Source organism: Schistocerca americana, chromosome 4 (assembly GCF_021461395.2).
Source record: "Schistocerca americana isolate TAMUIC-IGC-003095 chromosome 4, iqSchAmer2.1, whole genome shotgun sequence".
Lineage (NCBI taxonomy): Eukaryota > Metazoa > Arthropoda > Insecta > Orthoptera > Acrididae > Schistocerca > Schistocerca americana.
In genome coordinates, this window is record NC_060122.1 from 564555733 (window position 1) to 564575585 (window position 19853).

Consider the following 19853-nt stretch of genomic DNA (forward strand, 5'->3'; position numbering starts at 1 on the left):
AGCTGTTGAGTCCCATAGTGCTCAGAGCCATTTGAACCATTTGAAACACACCTGACAGGTGCTGACCTTCTCTTAAAAAAATCTGTCTGAGCCACATATGACCATAAGCTCCTTGCACTTCATGAGGCAGTTAAATGTTTTCAACCCTCAGTTGAGGGTTGCTGCTTCGGTGTCTTCACTGACCACTGCGCCCCTACCGTCACATTTTGTTGGAAGGAAAGTGCCCAGATATCTCACCCACAGACAATTCTAACAGCAAGATTATATGGCGTAGTTTATAAATCACATGCTATCTGTCCTACAGGCTCAATTTAAGACTTCCCTCCATGATACAGGACACCATAATGTTGTCCACATATTTTAGTTTGTTATATCATCTTTTATTTCTTAGTTCTTGCAAACAGACTTTCACTCAAAGTCATTCATGAAAATTTTTAGGAAACAGCTTTCTGTGGCAAGTCCTTGTATGTGTTTATGTATTTTGCAATTAAATTTAAAGGAATTATAACTTAGATCAGCAGGTTCCTCTTTGTGATCTCAAAGGTTTCATTTATGGCCAAGTTAGCGTATAAATTGGCAGTAACAGGATTATACTTGGAAGTACTTTGTGTCACAAATGTAGGATGTTTGGCTAACCTGCATTTCTGGTAATGATAGACATTAGCTTTTCATCTGATATATGTGTAAGCAGAATTTGTGCAGTAATTTTAGCAACCTTAGATCTTTGCCTTCTGTAGGTAACTTAAAATGAACTTTTGAGATAAGAAATCAGGTGTTGAACAAATTTTTCTGTGAGAGTGGGATTGTATACTACACTAGTGATAGACAGATGCTCCATTACTCATAACTTACCACCCCTCATAACAAAGTCTAGTCGTTCTCTTGAGAGTGTTTAGTTTTTATGTAATGTAATTGTCTTTAGTAATTTAGATTAAAAATGTATGTGAATTAAAATAGTTTCATGTTGACATATTTTAATGTTTCTTATTTAATGTTTCCAGAAGAATGGTCATCATGAACTTTTACTTGGTGCCCCTGGGATACTGAATTGGCAAGGTATGAGTACAAAGCTAAAAGACAGTTATTAAAATGTTACTAGGTTATATTCTTCTTATTTGAAATGATGAATGTTGTCTACTGTTTTTTGTCTTCTGTGACTATTACTACATGTGGAGCTTGCTCTGTAATGAATGATTCAAATGCATCTGGTGTTGCACTGGTGGAAAGTTTTACTGTCCTAAAAAAACGTCACTTTTGTCCTGCTGATGTATTGTATCACTGACCTGGTATTTCGTGGTTGATTCATCTGTGAATTTGTGATTTTTGTCCTTGAGAGGGATAGCCACTGTAGCATAACACTCTGCATTCAGTTTGTTGTTTACTGTTTCTTCGATCCGTGTTATAATCAAGTCCTTTCCTAGTTTGTTGAGGTGTAGACCATGGGTTTGTGGAATCTTTTTCCTTTCTGGTTATGTCCACAAATGTTACATTTTCAAATCTCGAGCATATATTTTTCCTTATTTGCTCGCCACACTTCTTCATTTACACACGACCAATTTGGTAAGTCATGTTGATGTGGAACCGAGAAGATGATAACATTTGAGTTTCTAAGTTCATGTACCTTCCTTTTGAGTTAGATCATTAGGCTTTTCATTTCATTTCTTGCTACATCCTTTGTTCCCGCTCAGAACATGAAAAAGTCTTTTTTTGTTGATGGTGTTTTCTCAACATGAACTGTAGAAGTCACTGCTTGAAATGTGTAATAGCTTCTACACTGAAATTCAGCTGCTATGTTCATTCCCTGACTGTCCGCAAACAGGTTTATTTTCCAAGAATTTGTTGGATGGTGATTTGGCCTACCTGAACTTTTGTGATGCGTGTTGACACAGTTTGTTTCTTGTCTTTTGTCCACAGTAATCGATAATCCATCTTGAGAAGTTCTTGATTTTGAAACACTATAGAATTGTACTGTCCCTGAGGTTTAAAGCTTTTTTGTTATGCTTTGTTTCCATTGTCTTTTTTCCAATGCGGCTCGACACATTTCGTTGTATTATCACTGCCTACAATAGAGAGCACTTCAAAAGTGTTTTATGCACAATGCTTGCGTTGTCATTACATTTACTATTCACATGATTTTGCAGTTCTTGAGTGTTTTTCTTGTATGTGATTTTAGTCCACTTTTCACTGGCAGCTGCCATGTTTTTCGGGCCTTTTAGAGAATTCGGCTCACTTTTTCCGAGCTGAAATTTCAGAATATCTTCTTTCATAGCACTGATTATAAATTGTATGCTCGATAAATGTTCCTTTAGGCCTAACTTTGTTATTTCGTCCTTGCAATTTGTACACGCTTTCTTTTTACCGATAGAATTAGCTTTTTTCTGCGGAGAAACATGACGAACTTTCGAGTTGGCCGCCATCTTAAACTAATCCCCATGTGGAATGTTCTGATGGTATAGGCAGTCAGGCATACTACTTCAGCCAAGGTACGTTATGCTGGATAAATACACTTTGATCTTTAAGAGACAACAAAGAAATAGTAATGCAACCTGCTGACAATGCAAACACCAAATTCCTTCTGTCTGCAACACCTAATTAGTGCAGTGGATGGCATCTATTTCCGTCAGTTAATCAGCCAGTTTCCTGAACATAACCAAAAATACTCTGGAGCAGCATGGTGCTGGTTCCATGGATATGTAATAAGCTACCAAAGATACATATAAAAGGAGTTCTGATTCGTCCCTTCATGGGTAATATAGGAGTCTCAACATAATACTTACCAAAACATCAGGCTTCTCTTTTGAGTCCCTTTGGTAGTGAAATATGAATACTATATTCACAATGATTTAATAAGGTAGTTCAATAATTCATGCCTTGAGCCAAAAAATGTATTCATGAGTTTCGGTGGTCTTCTTGTTCACATTAGTGAACAGTGCTGTGGGTAGCTATCTACCTCCCATAGTAGCTAATCTTTTTATGGAAGATTTTGAGGACAAAGCATTTTAGTCATTAGTTTTGAAATAAAAATATTTTTGAAGATATGTAGATGATAACATTTTGATACAACCAAATGAGGTAACAATGGTTCTTCAGTTTTTATAATGTATCAACTTCCTGCACCCAAGTAATTGTTTCAACATATAAGTGTATGAAAATGGAGTGTGCTTTGTAAGCCAACATACATTGACCTGTATCTCTGAGCTATGAGCTACAATTTAGCACTGTCTTATATTTCTCCTCTATAATTCTTTTGGAGTCACAATGTATAATGAACACATTTATGTGTAAATGTTACCCATCTGCTTATGTTACAATCATCATGTAACTTCTGTAGTATCCCAAAAATCTGGACCATACACTCTTCCCAATTGATAACCTTTTGATGTGGTCTTCATTATTTCCCTTCCTGGCATTCTAAAGACGCAAGTCTCCTGCAGCATTAGCTTCTCAGGCAGTTTACAGTGCCTTTGAAGTCTCCAATTCCCCAAGATGACCAAAGAAAGATAGCTACCATAGATTATGGAAATAGCCAATAATAATATGACTCTCCACATCAGGAGAGTAGCAGGTTACATAGTTACAATGTAATTGGATAGGTAAAAAATCTACTTGCCATGCAGCAGCAGGACGATACACACAAGAAAGGTTTTACTTATGCAAGCTTCCCGAGCCACTGGGTCCTTCTTCCAGCAGAAGTGTTGAAGGGGAAGGAAGAGGGTTGAAGGGAAAGGAACTGGAGGTGTTTAGGAAAGGAGGTGGAGTTTGGAAAAGTCACCCAGAATCCTGAGTCAGGGGAGACTTACCAGATGGGATGAGAAGGAAAGATACCCCTCACCTGAGGTTCTGGCTGATTTTTCCTAACTTTACCCCTTTTCTTACACCTACCAGCTGCATGGTGAGTAGATATTTCTATCTATATAATTATAATATACTCTCAAAACCTCATTATCTAGTTAGCTTTTAATATTTGGTTTTACAGTTCTTAAATACCTAATGTGTTGAATATTTAAGAGGTGTAGTCTCATGTCTTAGTTAATTGTTTGATGCAGATCCATGCAGTCTGTAGTTTATTTGCTAGTTGTTTTGTACAACTAGCAACCATTAGAGAAATTTCAGGCTGGCTCCTGATACAACAGGAGAGGAGCAAGTTACGTATAAGGAACGGTCAAATGAAAATCGAGTGCCCACCACAAAGGTATCATGGAATAGTTTCATGCAAAAGTAACCAAGGCATGTATTAAAATGTTTATTCTCTGGGAGATGAGATGATCAATTTCCATTTCATAGAAGATGATTAACTGCTGACAGTTCCACAACCGCACCCACAATTGCACCTCCTCGTCTGACTTAAACTTATATCCACATATGCTTTTCTTCAGTTTGGTAAAGTTGTGAAAATCACACAGTGAAAGGTCTAGTTAGTATGGAGAATCTTGCAGTGTTTCCCAAACATGATCACGGAAGTGTAGCCTTAATCAGATTGACGCTGAGCAGGTAGGCATTATAGATCAACAAGATTATTCTGTCCAACAACTTTCCCGGTCATTTTGACTTTATGAGGCATCACAGTTTCTGCAAAGTGTATTCCTAGAACTGTGCATTGATTGTTTTCCCACTCTTGAGGAACTCAACAAGCAGATGGACTCTGGAGTCAAAGAAGAAGGTAATCATGACCTTACCTGAAATTGTATTATTCTCTTTCTTTGGCAGGGGATATGTCAAATGTTTCCACTGTTGGCTCTACTGTTTGCCCTTAGGCCATCAGAATGCTGTTGGACAGAATCATCCTGTTGCACTATAACATCTGCCCCCCCCCCCCCTGCCACCACTGACAAGTGTATTAAGTCAACACTTCAGTGATTTGGTTGGGAAACACTGCAGAATCCTCTGTATGGCCTGGATCATTGGCAATCTGAAGAAAGACATGCATTAACATTAGTTTCAGCTGGGTGAGGAAGTGCCAAGACTAAGTGCAGTTGTAGATCTATCAGTGGTCAGCTATGTTCCATGAAACTGGAATAGAGTATCTCATCTCCCAGCGTGATAAATGTATTAGCATTTGATGATTACTTTTGAATGGAACCATTGCATGATCCCATTGTTCCTGATGTTCAGTTTTCATTTGACTGACCCCCATAGTTAGCTTTTCCTGTGTGCTCTTAATTCTTAGTAGTACTAGGGTGGATAATGTGTGTCTACAACTATATCTACAGGGTGTTTCAAAAATGACCGGTATATTTGAAATGGCAATAAAAACTAAACGAGCAGCGATAGAAATACACCGTTTGTTGCAATATGCTTGGGACAACAGTACATTTTCAGGCAGACAAACTTACGAAATTACAGTAGTTACAATTTTCAACAACAGATGGCGCTGCGGTCTGGGAAACTCTATAGTATGATATTTTCCACATATCCACCATGCGTAGCAATAATATGGAGTAGCCTCTGAATGAAATTACCCGAAACCTTTGACAACGTGTCTGGCGGAATGGCTTCACATGCAGATTAGATGTACTGCTTCAGCTGTTCAATTGTTTCTGGATTCTGGCGGTACACCTGGTCTTTCAAGTGTCTCCACAGAAAGAAGTCACCCCTGGGAGGCCAATCCACACCACCTCCTGTATGTTTCGGATAGCCCAAAGCAATCACACGATCATCGAAATATTCATTCAGGAAATTAAAGATGTCGGCCGTGCGATGTGGCCGGGCACCATCTTGCATAAACCACGAGGTGTTCACAGTGTCGTCTAAGGCAGTTTGTACCGCCACAAGTTCACGAAGAATGTCCAGATAGCATGATGCAGTAATCGTTTCGGATCTGAAAAATGGGCCAATGATTTCTTTGGAAGAAATGGCGGCCCAGACCAGTACTTTTTGAGGATGCAGGGACGATGGGACTGCAACATGGGGCTTTTCGGTTCCCCATATGCGCCAGTTCTGTTTATTGACGAAGCCATCCAGGTAAAAATAAGCTTCGTCAGTAAACCAAATGCTGCCCACATGCATATCGCCGTCATCAATCCTGTGCACTATATCGTTAGCAAATGTCTCTCGTGCAGCAATGGTAGTGGCACTGAGGGGTTGCCACGTTTGAATTTTGTATGGATAGAGGTGTAAACTCTGGCGCATGAGACGATACATGGACGTTGGCGTCATTTGGACCGCAGCTGCAACACGGCGAACGGAAACCCGAGGCCGCTGTTGGATCACCTGCTGCATTAGCTGCGCGTTGCCCTCTGTGGTTGCCGTACACGGTCGCCCTACCTTTCCAGCATGTTCATCCATCACGTTCCCAGTCCGTTGAAATTTTTCAAACACATCCTTTATTGTATCGCTTTTCGGTTCTTTGTTTACATTAAACCTCGGTTGAAAACTTTGTTTTGTTGCAACAACACTGTGTTCTAGGTGGTGGAATTCCAACACCAGAAAAATCCTCTGTTCTAAGGAATAAACGATGTTGTCTACAGCACACTTGCACGTTGTGAACAGCACACGCTTACAGCAGAAAGACGACGTACAGAATGGCGCACCCACAGACTGCGTTGTCTTCTATATCTTTCAAATCACTTGCAGCGCCATCTGTTGTTGAAAAATGGAACTACTGTAATTTTGAAAGTTTGTCTGCCTGAAAATGTACTGTTGTCCCAAGCATATTGCAACAAATGGTGTATTTCTATCATTGCTCGTTTAGTTTTTATTGCCGTTTCAAATATACCGGTCATTTTTGAAACACCCTGTACATCTATACTTTGCAAAGCATTGTTAAGTTCATGGCAGAGCATACATCCCATTATACCAATTATGAGGGTATTTTCCTGTTCCATTCATGTCTAGAATGCATGAAGAATGATAGTTTAAATGCCTTTGTGTGTGCTATAACTAACCTAATTTTGTCCTCATGATCCTTACAGGAGTGATACATATAGTATATTCCTAGCGTCATAATGTAAAGCTTTTCCTTGGATCATTGTAAGTAGACTTTTTAGGATAGTTTACATCAATCTTAAGGAGTCTGCAGTTCAGTTTTTTTATAATCTTTTTGATACTCTCTGATGGCTCAAACAAATTTGTGACCCTTTATGCTGCCATTCTCTGTATACATTCAATATCCCATGTTAGTCCTATTTGGTAATGGGTACCACACACTTGAGCAGTATTCTAGGATGTCTTGTACAATGATTTGTAAACAATCTCCTTTGTAGACTGATTGTGTTTCCCCAGTATCCTACCAATAAACCAAAGTCTGACACCTGCTTTACACATGGTTTGCATCCTTGTAATCATTTCATTTCATATTCCTACAAAGTGATACACTCAGATATTTGTATGAGTTGCCTGATTCCAAATATGATTAATTGATGTTACAGTCATAGGACAGTGAGTTTTTCTTGTTTTTCATTTTGTGAAATGTACAATTTTACATTTCTGAACCTTTAGTGGGAGACACCAATCTTTGCATCTATTTGAAATCTTAGGATCTGCCTGAATATTTATAGAGCTTCCTTTGGACACTACTTCACTACAGATAAGAGCATCATCAGAAAAATTATTAATATTGTCTGCAATGTCATTAATATACATCATGAACAGCAAGGAACCCACAATACTATCCTAAGTTTTACTCAAGGTAACTTCTTCATTTGTCAATGACCCTCCATCCAAGGTATTATACTGTGTTCCTCTCCACCAAAAAATCCTCAATCCAGTCTCAAATTTCATTTGATATCTCTTACAATTGTACTTTTGCTAATAAACATAGATATGGTACTGATTCAAATGCTTTTCAGAAATTGAGAAACATTGCATCTACTTGATGGCTTTGATGTAAGGCTTTAAGTGTGTCATGTGAGGGAAGTGCAAACTGGTTTTCACATGATCAATGTTTTTCAAATCCATGTTGGTTGGCATGGAGGAGTTCATTCTGTTCAAGGTACCTCATTATGTCTAAGCTCAGAATATGTTCTAAGATTCTGGAACAAATCATTGTCAAGGCTGTTAGGCAGTAGTTTTATGGATCAGTTCTATTGCTCTTGTTGTAGATAGGTATGACCTGTGCTTTCTTCCAACAACTGGGCACAGATTTTTGTCTGAGGGATCTATAATAGACTATAGTTAAAATAGGAGCTAGCTCACCTGAAAATTAAATATACAATATGATAGCGATTCGATCAGGACCTGGAATACTCTTCAGTTTTTATGGTTTCAGCTGTTTCTGAACTCCACTGATATTAATACGTATTTCACTAATGGGCACAGGTCATCCCCATTTTCAAGAAGGGATGTTGAACAGATTTGCAGAACTATAGATCTATATCTCTAAAGTCAATCAGTTGTAGAATTTTGGAACATGTATTATGTTTGAGCATAATGATTTTTCTGGAGACTAGAAATCTACTCTGTAGGAATCAGCATGGGTTTCAAAAAAGACGATCGTGTGAAACCCATCTCGCACAATTCGTCCACGAGACTCTGAGGGCCATAGACACGGGTTCCCAGGTAGGTGCCGTGTTTCTTGACTTCCGCAAGGCATTCGAAATAGTTCCCCACAGTAGTTTAATGAACAAAGTAAGAGCATATGAACTATCAGACCAATTGTGTGATTGGATTGAAGAGTTCCTAGATAACAGAACGCAGCATGTTATTCTCAATCGAGAGAAGTCTTCCGAAGTAAGAGTGATTTCAGGTGTGCCACAGGGGAGTGTTGTATGATCGTTGCTATTCAGAATATACATTAATGATCTTGTGGATAACATCGGAAGTTCACTGAGGCTTTTTGTGGATGATTCTGTGTTATATCGAGAGGTTGTAACAATGGAAAATTGTACTGAAATGCAGGAGGATCTGCAGTGAATTGACGCATGGTGCAGGGAATAGCAATTGAATCTCAATGTAGACAAGTGTAATGTGCTGTGAATACATAGAAAGAAAGATCCCTTATCATTTAGCTACTCTATAGCAGGTCAGCAACTGGAAGCAGTTAATTCCATAAATTATCTGGGAGTACGCATTAGGAGTGATTTAAAATGGAATGATGATATAAAGTTGATCACCAGTAAAGCAGATGCCAGACTGAGATTCATTGGAAGAATCCTAAGGAAATGCAATCTGAAAACAAAGGAAGTAGGTTACAGTACATTTGTATGCCCACTGCTTGAATAATGCTCACCAGTGTGGGATCCGTACCGGATAGGGTTGACAGAAGAGGAAGAGAAGATCCAATGGAGAGCAGCATGCTTCGTTACAGGATCATTTAGTAATCACGAAAGCATTATGGGTATGATAGATAAACTCCAGTGGAAGATTCTGCAGGAGAGTCGCTCAGTAGCTCGGTACGGGCTTTTGTAGAAGTTTTGAGAACATACATTCACCGCGGAGTCAAGTAGTATATTGGTCCCTCCTACTTATATCTCGTGAAGAGACCATGAGGATAAAATCAGAGAGATTAGAGCCCACACAGAGGCATACCGCATACCAACAATCCTTCTTTCCATGAACAATACGAGACTGGAATAGAAGGGAGAACCGATAGAGGTACTCATGGTACCCTCACCACACACCATTGGGTGGCTTGCTGAGTATGGATGTAGATGTAGATGTAGATGAATGTTTGCAGTGGTTCAAGGATTAAATTGGGGTAATAACCCTGGGCCTTCCTTTAGAATAAACATTTGAAAATAGGATTAAACTCTTGCTTTGCCGCCATCAGTTTCAGTTCCTGTGTCATTTGTGACTGACTGGACACTAACTTGGTGCCACTAACAACCTTTACATATAACAAGAATTTCTTTGGCTTTTGTGAAAGATCATTTGACAATATTCTGCTATGGTAGTCATTGAAGGCTTGCTCTTTTGACAACCAAATGTGTTCATTGATCCTTGCTCTATGTATAAGCCTATGCTTTGTTTACACCTGTTATGCAGCAGTGCCTGTTTCTTTACAGTTACTGCATACCTCGGAGGTTCCTTCTCTTACAAATTGTTCTGATGGATACATATTTCCCCACAACATTGTTAATTACTTTGTTGCACTTGATCCATAATTCCTCTACATTCTCCTGTCTTGCAATAAAATTTCTATTTTTTTTTTTTTTTTCATAGGATTAAACTCTTGTTGCTCTTTTGTGTAGTTTACTGAACGTATATATCTTTCTACTTCTTTTAGTTGGCCTTTGCACTTTTGTTATAATTGCTGCCACAACTGCCTCATGGTCATTGACACCAGTTTTGAGTGGACATCCTCAGAGAGATCAAGTCTATTTGTTGCCATTATATCTAATATATTGGTATAATGAGGGGGGTTCTAAACTCTCTGTTCTATCTAGTTTTCAGGGGAAGCAATTGGTAATATTTCACAGAATGTCTCGTCTTGTCCACCACTAACAAAACTGTGATTGTTGAATGATTGGAATATTCTCCAGTGATTACTGTGATTAGGGGGAACTTATGCACTAGCAAACATACATTTTCTCTAAAGTTTTTGGTTACGCCAGGAGGTGAGTCTGGTGGTGCATTCTGTGTGTGGATGCAGGAGTAGCTTGCATTGGTCCACGAAAAGCTGAAGACATTGTTGGCCATGATCAGCCTTCTTCAGGCTGCTGACTGAGGATACAAAGAACATGACATATTGGATGGGACACCTCAGGTATCACTTGGTTTACCCTTGAGCTCTGGGCATGCAGTCACCTTCCAGCATATCCAACACAAGAGATCTGCCCTCACTGTAGGATGATTGGGGGGTTGGAAAGAGCTTCCATCTCTGAATGTGAAGGTTCAATGCAGGATCTGGCCATCTGGCCAAGCTCATTCATCCTGTGAGTGGACAGGTGGTCACTTCTTCAGTAGGGTCTGAGCAAGCACATGGGGAGGAAGGGAAGGGTTACTAGATAAAGGAAGTTCCAATGTAAGTGGGTAAGTTTAGGAAAATAGTGTCCAAGGCGAGATGGAAATTGAATGTGCGGTAGTTACACCTGCTGGGAAGCCTCATCAAAGATGTGAAACAAGGCTCTGCCAGTAGCTATTGAGGTTGCAAGGTGCAGTCATCAGCGGCTGGGGCTATTTTCAACATCAATAACACCTGTCAGTTGGGTTCTGAGGCCACCCACAGTTTGTATGGGCAGCTGGCAGAAGTGGCATGCACTTCTGGCCTCACTCACCAGGTGCAAGCATAGCTCACCATCTGGAATATAATATACAGAATTGATTATGCTGCTTGGTTTAGAGCCCAATGGAGGGTTGCAGCCAAGGCTTTGTTGAATCTATTATGGTCTTGACGGCAGATTTCTGGACCTGCATTATGGATTAGAGACTTGCAAGTTCCCTCTTGATAGGTCATGTTGCACTACATGCAAAAATCAGTTACTTGGGTAAAGGAGTGCACATGGCTTTTTTAAAATAATAATAATTATTATTATTTTAAGTCCAGGCAACAGTTTGAGGCCTTCTAATGAATGCTTGGCAGTCATTATGTAGATATTGAAACCAGATTACATACAAAGCAAAGGCACTTTGTATGTTAAAATTTTAACAGTAAATTGCCAAAGAATTTTTCCAAGTTCCTGAATTTACCACCCTTCAGGAAAGTTGTTGCACTAAGTTTATTCTTGGAACTGAGAGCTGTATACAACCTGAAGCAGAAAGTTCCAAAGTATCTAACAAGGTATAGGACATAGATCAGAAAAACAGATTTGACACTATGGGACTGACAGTGTTCATTGCAGTTAATGAAAGTATTGTCACTTTTGAGATTGAAATCGCATCTGGTTGTGAAGTTATCTGGATATGAGTAACCGACCTCAGCAGACTCTAGTTAATAATCAAGTGTTTTTACTAACCACCCAATTCTGCCACATAATTATAGAGTCATTCCAAGAAAGAGTATAGACATTAGTGTGAAAATAACTCAATCATGTAATATTAGTTGGAGGTGACTTTAAACTACCAAGTATAGACTGGGACATCAATGATTCATTGCAATTGGTAATGGCAGACAGTATTGTCAAGTAGCTCTGAACACGTTTTCCAAAAACTATCTTGGACAGCTAGAGCAACAGTTCAAATGAAATGGAAATATTTTATATCTTTTAGCTACAAGCAGACTTGACCTAATTGTCAGTGCCAGTACAGAGACAGGAATCATTGATCGTGATGTCATCATAGTGACAATGGTTACCAAAGTTAATAATTCTGTCAAGGAGAGTAGGGAATTTTTATGTTGTAAAAATCAGATAAACAGTTGTTAGCTTAATACTCAGACAGTGAACAAACATTGCTTAGCTCCAATATGTTGCATATGGAGCAGCTATGGGCAAAGTTTAAATTAACATTAAAATATGCTCTGGAGAATTATGTGTTGAGAAGGTGGATTAAGGATGGAAAAGATCCATTGTGGTTTAACAACAAAATTCAAAAAGTGCTGATGGAGCAGGATAGGTGTACCCTTGGGCCCATAGAGCATAGGCAAAAGTTAGCAGAAATTCATGGGTCTGCAGAAAGATCTATGCACATAGGATACAACTTCATCATCATATCTCAGTGAAGGATCTTGCCAAGAACCTGAGAAAATTCTGGTCTTACATAAAATCACTAGGTGGGTCGTTCATCAGCCAGTCTGCTCTGACAACAGAAACCAACAAAACAAAAGCTGAAGTCTTAAATTTAAAATTTGGTAAACATTCACACAGGAAGATCTTACAGATATACCATGATTTAGTGTTGTCACACATACAGCTCTATGGAGGACATATAAATAGACACCCCTGTTATTGAGAAGCAGTATAAATATATAAATATATAAATGTACACAACTGACAACATCCATACATTTTAAAATGTCCATGGATGGCTAAATAAATAAATAAATAAAAAATAAAAGTTGGAAGTGTTGAAAACAAATAAGTTACCAGGTCAGTATGGATTACTGACTCTGTTTTACGCTGAGTACACTACTGCATTGGCCCTTTGCATATCTTGCATACCCAGCTCAGAGTTCTAAGCACCTGGAAAAAAGAGTAGGTTACTAGATAAGAATGAGAAATGAAAAAACGGAAAAAATTACACACTCATATCCTTGACATTGGCATGCTGCATAGTACTTGAACTTTGAGTATAATAAATTTCGTTGAGCATGAAAACCTTCTGTCCTCAAATCAACTTGTATTTAGAAAGTATTGCTCATGTGAAACTCAGCTTTTCCTTTTCTTACATGATATCTTGTGAACCATGAATGAAGGCTAATAGGAAGAGTCCATATTTCTAAGGTTCCAGAAAGCATCTGACATAGTGTCCCATTGCAGACTGTTAACAAATTTCAGAGCTTATTTGTATTTGTATTTATTTATTTATCCTGTGGATCACATATTGTACAAAGTACACATGATATAGGACAAGTCATTTTTCTTAACAAATATGTAGTTTGGAGAAAAAAATAGGCCATTTAAAAAAATGTACACAAAATTGTTAATTGATGAATATAGTAACTTCACATACAGAGAATACAAACAATTTACATGGAGAACTAAGAAACATGTAGGCAATGTAGTGCTACTTTAAATGTACACAAATAATCACTGAGATTACAGAATAGTGAAAATGTCAACTGGAAACACAACAGAAACATGTAGGCAATGTAGTGCTACTTTAAATTTACACAAATAATCACTGAGATTACAGAATAGTGAAAATGTCAACTGGAAACACAACAGAAGGACAATGTCATTTAAAAAACTACATTAAACATGAAATTAACATTGAGATTTCACAGACAATTAAGTTTTAATACTAATAGAATGTGTGCTTGTACATTCAAAAAGCAAGTTAAAAAATTTGGGGAAGTGAAACTGAAACATAGTTGTGTATAGTAGAAATTAGGTTATTATTTTGTCTACAGAATGTTTTACTCTAATCACAGTATTTACAAAGGAACTTTATAATTTTTCATTTCCAGGAATTCTTGTACTGAATAGAAACAGTGCTTTGTCAGAAATGCCTTTAGTTTATTTTTAAATATTGGATCTGGAGCAGTTTTTATTTGTTCTGAAATTTTATTGTGTAATACGACACCCAGATGAGTTATATATTTTTGGTATGATGATGTCCTTGAAAAAATTTGATGGATATTAGATTGCCCTCCGGTATAATGAGCGTGTATATCATTGTTTTGGATTAATTTGCCTGTTCTTGAGAGGTATTCCCTGGTGAATAGGATTGTTTCTTGAATGAATAGGGATGGGATGCTTAGAACATTAAGTTTTATAAATTGACATTTACAGGATTCCAGCTTTTTGAGGCCACAGATTATCCTCAGTGCACTTTTTTGTAGTTTAAATATATTTGTGCTGTGAATTGAATTTCCCCAAAAAATGATTCCAAAGCGGAGCAATGAGTGGAACTGCGCATGATATGCTTGCATTAGTGTGGATTTACTTGTAGTAGATTTTAGTATTCTTAGTCCATAGCACAATGATGAGAGTTTCTTTGATAAGTTGTTTATATGTGTGTCCCATTTTAAATTTTGTTGGACCCACAGACCCAAAAATTTTGTTGCATTTACATTTTCAATTTTATCATTATTTAACTTTACTTGGATAGTTTTTTGGTTGGATGTGGGAATTAGATGGAAGTTGATACATACAGTTTTCCCACTATTAACAATTAGGCCATTTTTGTTAAACCACTCAGAAAGTTTTTTCATGGAGTTATCAGATATTGTGATTCTTGAGATTCTCCCGGCGTATTTGATAGTCAAAATATCCAAGGGTGTGCTGCCGGTCTATAGTGTCCGTTGCACACTATAGACTGGCAGCACACCCTTGGATATTTTGATTATCAGATATTGTCTGAAGGGATTCAGGGCTATATCTAGTCAACACTATGCTTGTATCATCAGCAAACAGGATAGTTTTTTGTGGGCTCATATGTTCAACAACATCTATGTAAATGAGGAAAAGTAATGGCCCTAGAACAGAACCCTGGGGAACACCATATCTTATTGTTCTTTCCTCCGAGAGGAAAACTGTATTATTTATTTTATTCTGTACATTAATATCGTATTGAAGTGATACCTTCTGTCTGCGGTTTTGTAGGTAAGAGCATAGCCAGTTGTGAGCCACACCTCTTATTCCTCTTCTTTCCAATTTAGCAAGCAGTATTTTATAATCTAGTACGTCAAAGGCTTTAGAGAGATCTAAGAAGATACCTGCAGCTATATTATGTTGGTCAATTGATTTCAGTATGTGGTCCAACAGTTCAAAAATTGCTGTCTGGGTGGATAAAGATTTACTAAAACCATGTTGTTGAATGCTGATTGGTGCGTGGTTTTTTATGAAATTTATAAGCCTGTCATAAAAAAGTTTTTCCAGGATTTTTGAAAAGATGCTTAATATGGATAATGGTATATAATTGGATACTAAATCAGGGGAACCTTTCTTTAGTAATGGTGAGACATTAGATATTTTGAGAGCATCTGGAAAAATTGGTTAGTTCAGGCAGCTTAACCATAGAAAGCTCAAATTCCTTATCTTCAGATAATGCAATCTGTTCATTTAGGCCTACCTCACTGAATTTTATCTGGTCCTTTACAAATATAGCAGTACCGCCATGTGTGGAGAAATTCCTACAATAAAAGCTTGTTAATGAGTACCTTGGAATAGAGGTTGACTGAATTTCTTCTTTAGACAGCCAGTGTTTGGTAATACATATTACATCTGGATTTATTTGAGAATGAAGTAACACTTCCAGCATTTGAATCTTATTTCTGAATGACTGGACATTATGGTGTAATACAAGAAATGATGGACTTTGTGACTTTTCAGTTAAGTGTTTAATTAATTTCTTTTCTAAAGGTATTTCTGACACAGCACTTACCCTAAAAAATTGGCCGAGATTTTATTTTTGTGTGTGGCTTCTTGCACGCAATTTTCAGTAGCAGAGATGGTTTTGAGTGGTTGACACAGTTCTGCTTCCATCAAAGCTTCTGTTTTTGGCCTAAACCATTTTGTAATTTGTTGTTGTTTGGCGATCTTGATACTTGGGGCTGATTTCTTCAGGATATGATTTCGGAGTTTTTCTACTATTTGGTCTTTTCCTAACATATTTAAATGTATGTAATCTGTATGAAATCTTCTTCCTAAATTGTATGTATCAATTATCTCTACGTTATGAAATGTAGAACATATTTCTGATATCAGTTTGTTTGCAATGTAAATTTCTTGGTTGACACAGGACCAGGAAGGAAAATCATAACGATGAGGAATGTTAACAACGAGTACATTTGTATGTAATAGGTTGTTTAAGCATTCCTTCATTTCTTTTGCAAACCCTTTTGTATCATTCCTATATATATCGTTTGAACCACCTAGAAGTACGACAAAATCACAATTACTTAAGTGAGATACATCAGTAGAGTTTGTTAGTTTATTTACCTCACAAAACTGCGCTCCTTGCTTCACAAAACCTGTTACCATTAAATTACATTTATCTTTCAATAGTGCTGAAATTCCACGTCCATGACTGTCACCAAGCACACAAATTTTTTTGTTTATCACAGTTTTGGGGCTAGAAGGTTTTGAAACGTGTTTTTGCTGTGTAGATATATTCTGTTTTTGCACATTCGGTAACCTTTTTTGATAACTATGAACCTGTGTTAACTTTGCGGTCTTGGGAGCAAATTTATTGTATGCAGCAGAAGTTTGTTTTTCACTATGACCACCGTTTTGTAGTGGGATATCGAATTTGTTTTTTTGAGCTATTACTGAAGAAGACACACTATTTACGATATCTGCACACTTTATTTTACACGGACTCTGTTGTGTAGGTTCCACATTTTGCTTAATAACAGGCTTTTCTTTCAGATGGTGCACGATTTGATCTTTTGTAGATAGGCCTACCGTTTTTTGAAGCACGGCAGGAGAATTTATTACTAAAGACGACTAAATGATTGCGCTATGGTTTGCGTTACTGGTACACCCAGAATGTGTTGGCAAACTTGAAATGGCGACGGAATCATTGGTTACTGTGTACATTTTATTTCTGTCGAATTCACTTACGCCCTGCTTGGCGGTTTTTAGTTTTCCATGATCATTTTCAAGACATTTGAGTCTATCAGCTAACACTCTGTTTTCTGCCAAGGATCTGCGCACAATTTCTTGCAACGAATTAATAGTTTCAACTAGTTTTGCTTTGTCAGGATGGACTTCACATGTTACACACTTACATTTTGATTTGGATGATTTTTCACTGCAGGTTTTTTGGGTGGCACTAGACTTGAAACTTTCCGAAGCACTTTTGTTGATCATCTTCTTGCTATTGATGCCAGATAACATTTGAAAATTCGAAACAACTGGAGGCACAAATTCACTTAACTTCTCAATCGCCACCATTTTCACATATTTCAGTTTAGATACCTGGTTATGTGAGTGGCTTGGAGACTTATTAAGTAAGAGAAACTAGAATGTGTTGATGATGGAGATTGTTCATCAGAGACATCTGGAGTGACCCAGGAAAATGTGATAGGACTGTTCTTGTTCTCCATAGATATAAATGAAATGATAGGATGACCAGCTGTTGTGTGTAGGAAAGTATTGCTATTGTTGACTGTGGCAATATACAAGATAACTTAGAATTTCTATTTCATGTCATGAATGGCAGCTTGCTCTAAATGTAGAAAAGTGTACATTATGCAGATGAGTAGAAAAAACATTTTGGTAATGTTCATATAGAGAATTAATGGTGTGCTGCATGAGAAAGACATGTTGATTAAATATCTAGGTGTAATCAGACAAAGCAATATTAAATGGAATGAAACATGAGATTGGCAACAGGGAAGGTGAATATATGACTTCAATTTAATGGGAGAGTTTTTGGAAAGTGTAGCACATCTGCAAAGGAGACTGCATATAGAACATATTTGTGACTCATTCTCGAGTACTGCTCGAGTGTTTAGCCTAGCCTACATTTACTGTGAATCTCTCACCCAGCAAAAAGTTCCAAGTAACTGGAAAAAATGCAGGTGTCTCCAGTGTAAAAGAAGAGTAAAAGAATGGATTGACAAAATTACGGACTAACATCCCTAATTTTGGTTTTACTGCCGAATTCTTGAACATATTCTTAGTTTGAATATAATAAACTTTCTTGAGATGGAGAAGCTTATGTCCATGAATCAGCATTGTTTTAGGAAGCACTGGTCATGTGAAACTCAGCTGGCCCTTTTCTCACATGATATACTGTGAACAATGGATGAAGGGCAACAGGCACATTTGATATTTCTAGGTTTCTGAGAAGCATTTGACATTGTGGTCCATTGCAGGCTGTTAATGAAGGTACGCACATTAGGAATAATTTCTCAGATATGTAAGTGACTCAAAGACTCCTTAAGTAATAGAACCCAGTACGCTATACTTGATGGTGAGTGTTCATCAGAGACAAGGGTATAATCAGAAGTGCCCCAGGAAAGTGTTATAGGACCACAGTTGTTCTTTATATAGATAAAAGATTTGGCAGGCAGTTGTTTGTTTGCTGATGATGCTATGGCATATCGTAAGGTGTCAAATTGAGTGATTATAGGAAGATGCAAGACAATTTAGACAAAATGTCCAGTTGGTGTGATGAATGCCAGAGTGAATGAACTTCGCCATACTGCATATGTGGTGTCCATGGCTTGCTTCTCTGAGAGACAGTTCTGGATGTGTAAAAAATGTAAGTTAATGCACTTGAATAGGAAGAACAAACCTATAACTTTTGGACACAGTCAAGTAATTTAAATATCTGGGTGTAATGCTGCAAAGCAATATGAAATTGAATGAGCCTGTGAGAACTGTGATGAGCAAGGTGAATGGTCAACTTCAATTTATTCGGAGAAATTTACGAAAGAATGATTCACAGAAAGGAAATGACTAGTAGAGCTACAGGGTGGCATCCACCCTACACAGTATGGTGGCTTGTGGAGTATATATGTAGTTGCAATCTTGCTACTGTCAAGCATTCGTTCTACATATACTCTAGTGATCTATAGTTTCATTATCATGTCTTTAGTTGACTTGCCTCTACTAAACCCACACTGATGTAGGCTGATCCCATGTAGCATCTTTGAGCTTTTACTACATTGCATAACAGTTTTTCAAATATTTTACTGAGAATGTTTACATGTGAAATTGGTCTGTGGGATTTTGGCATCATCTGACCCTTCTCTTCTCCTTTACTAATAGTGACCGCCTCAGCATTCTGCCATGGAGTAAAGACCCTTCCTTGCATGTGATGCTCAATGTAAAGTTTGCACAAGTATGTATGTAATTGGTCATTTGGTCATATCTACAGCTAGATCTCCATGAGGCTTTTATTACTTTGGCAGAGATCCCATCCAGCCCTGGAGATTTTTTCTCACACATCTGCTGTGGTCCATAACTTATGGATGAACTTCACCATACTGCATATGTGGTGTCCATGGCTTGCTTCTTTGAGAGACAGTTCTGGATGTCAATGTCCACTTCCCCTCTTGACATCTGTGCTTTTCTAGCAAAATAGTGTATAAAGTGGTGAGCTACAACAGCTAGCTAAGTCTCCCCTGAAGATGATGAGCAGCAGCCTAATGGAAATACTATGTAGTTTAGATGACACAATCGAACACTATGCCCAACAACCTTTCAAGTTGTTTCGATTTTTTTTCTGAACAGTAATGTAATAACTTGAAATCAGACTCACATGTTCTTTTTTATGAGAGACTGTTACATTACAAGAATTGTAGGTATCATTTAATGACATAAGTTGCAATTTCCATGAATATGGTTTGGATTATAATGTGACAGAAACCTGGGATGAAATTTCCTGACCCCCTGGAGGTAAATTTGCCTACGGAACTGTTG

The 19853-nt window shown here is 37.8% G+C and overlaps 1 protein-coding gene across 1 annotated transcript in view; it reads left to right on the top strand.

Annotated features, from left to right (window-relative positions):
• LOC124614041 (integrin alpha-4-like) overlaps positions 1-19853 on the top strand; it is a 560480-nt gene that overhangs the window by 157450 nt on the left and 383177 nt on the right. Inside the window, exon 6 of the mRNA XM_047142871.1 lies at positions 1002-1056. Coding sequence (XP_046998827.1) covers positions 1002-1056 — 55 coding nt within the window. The remainder of the gene's footprint in view (positions 1-1001; positions 1057-19853) is intronic.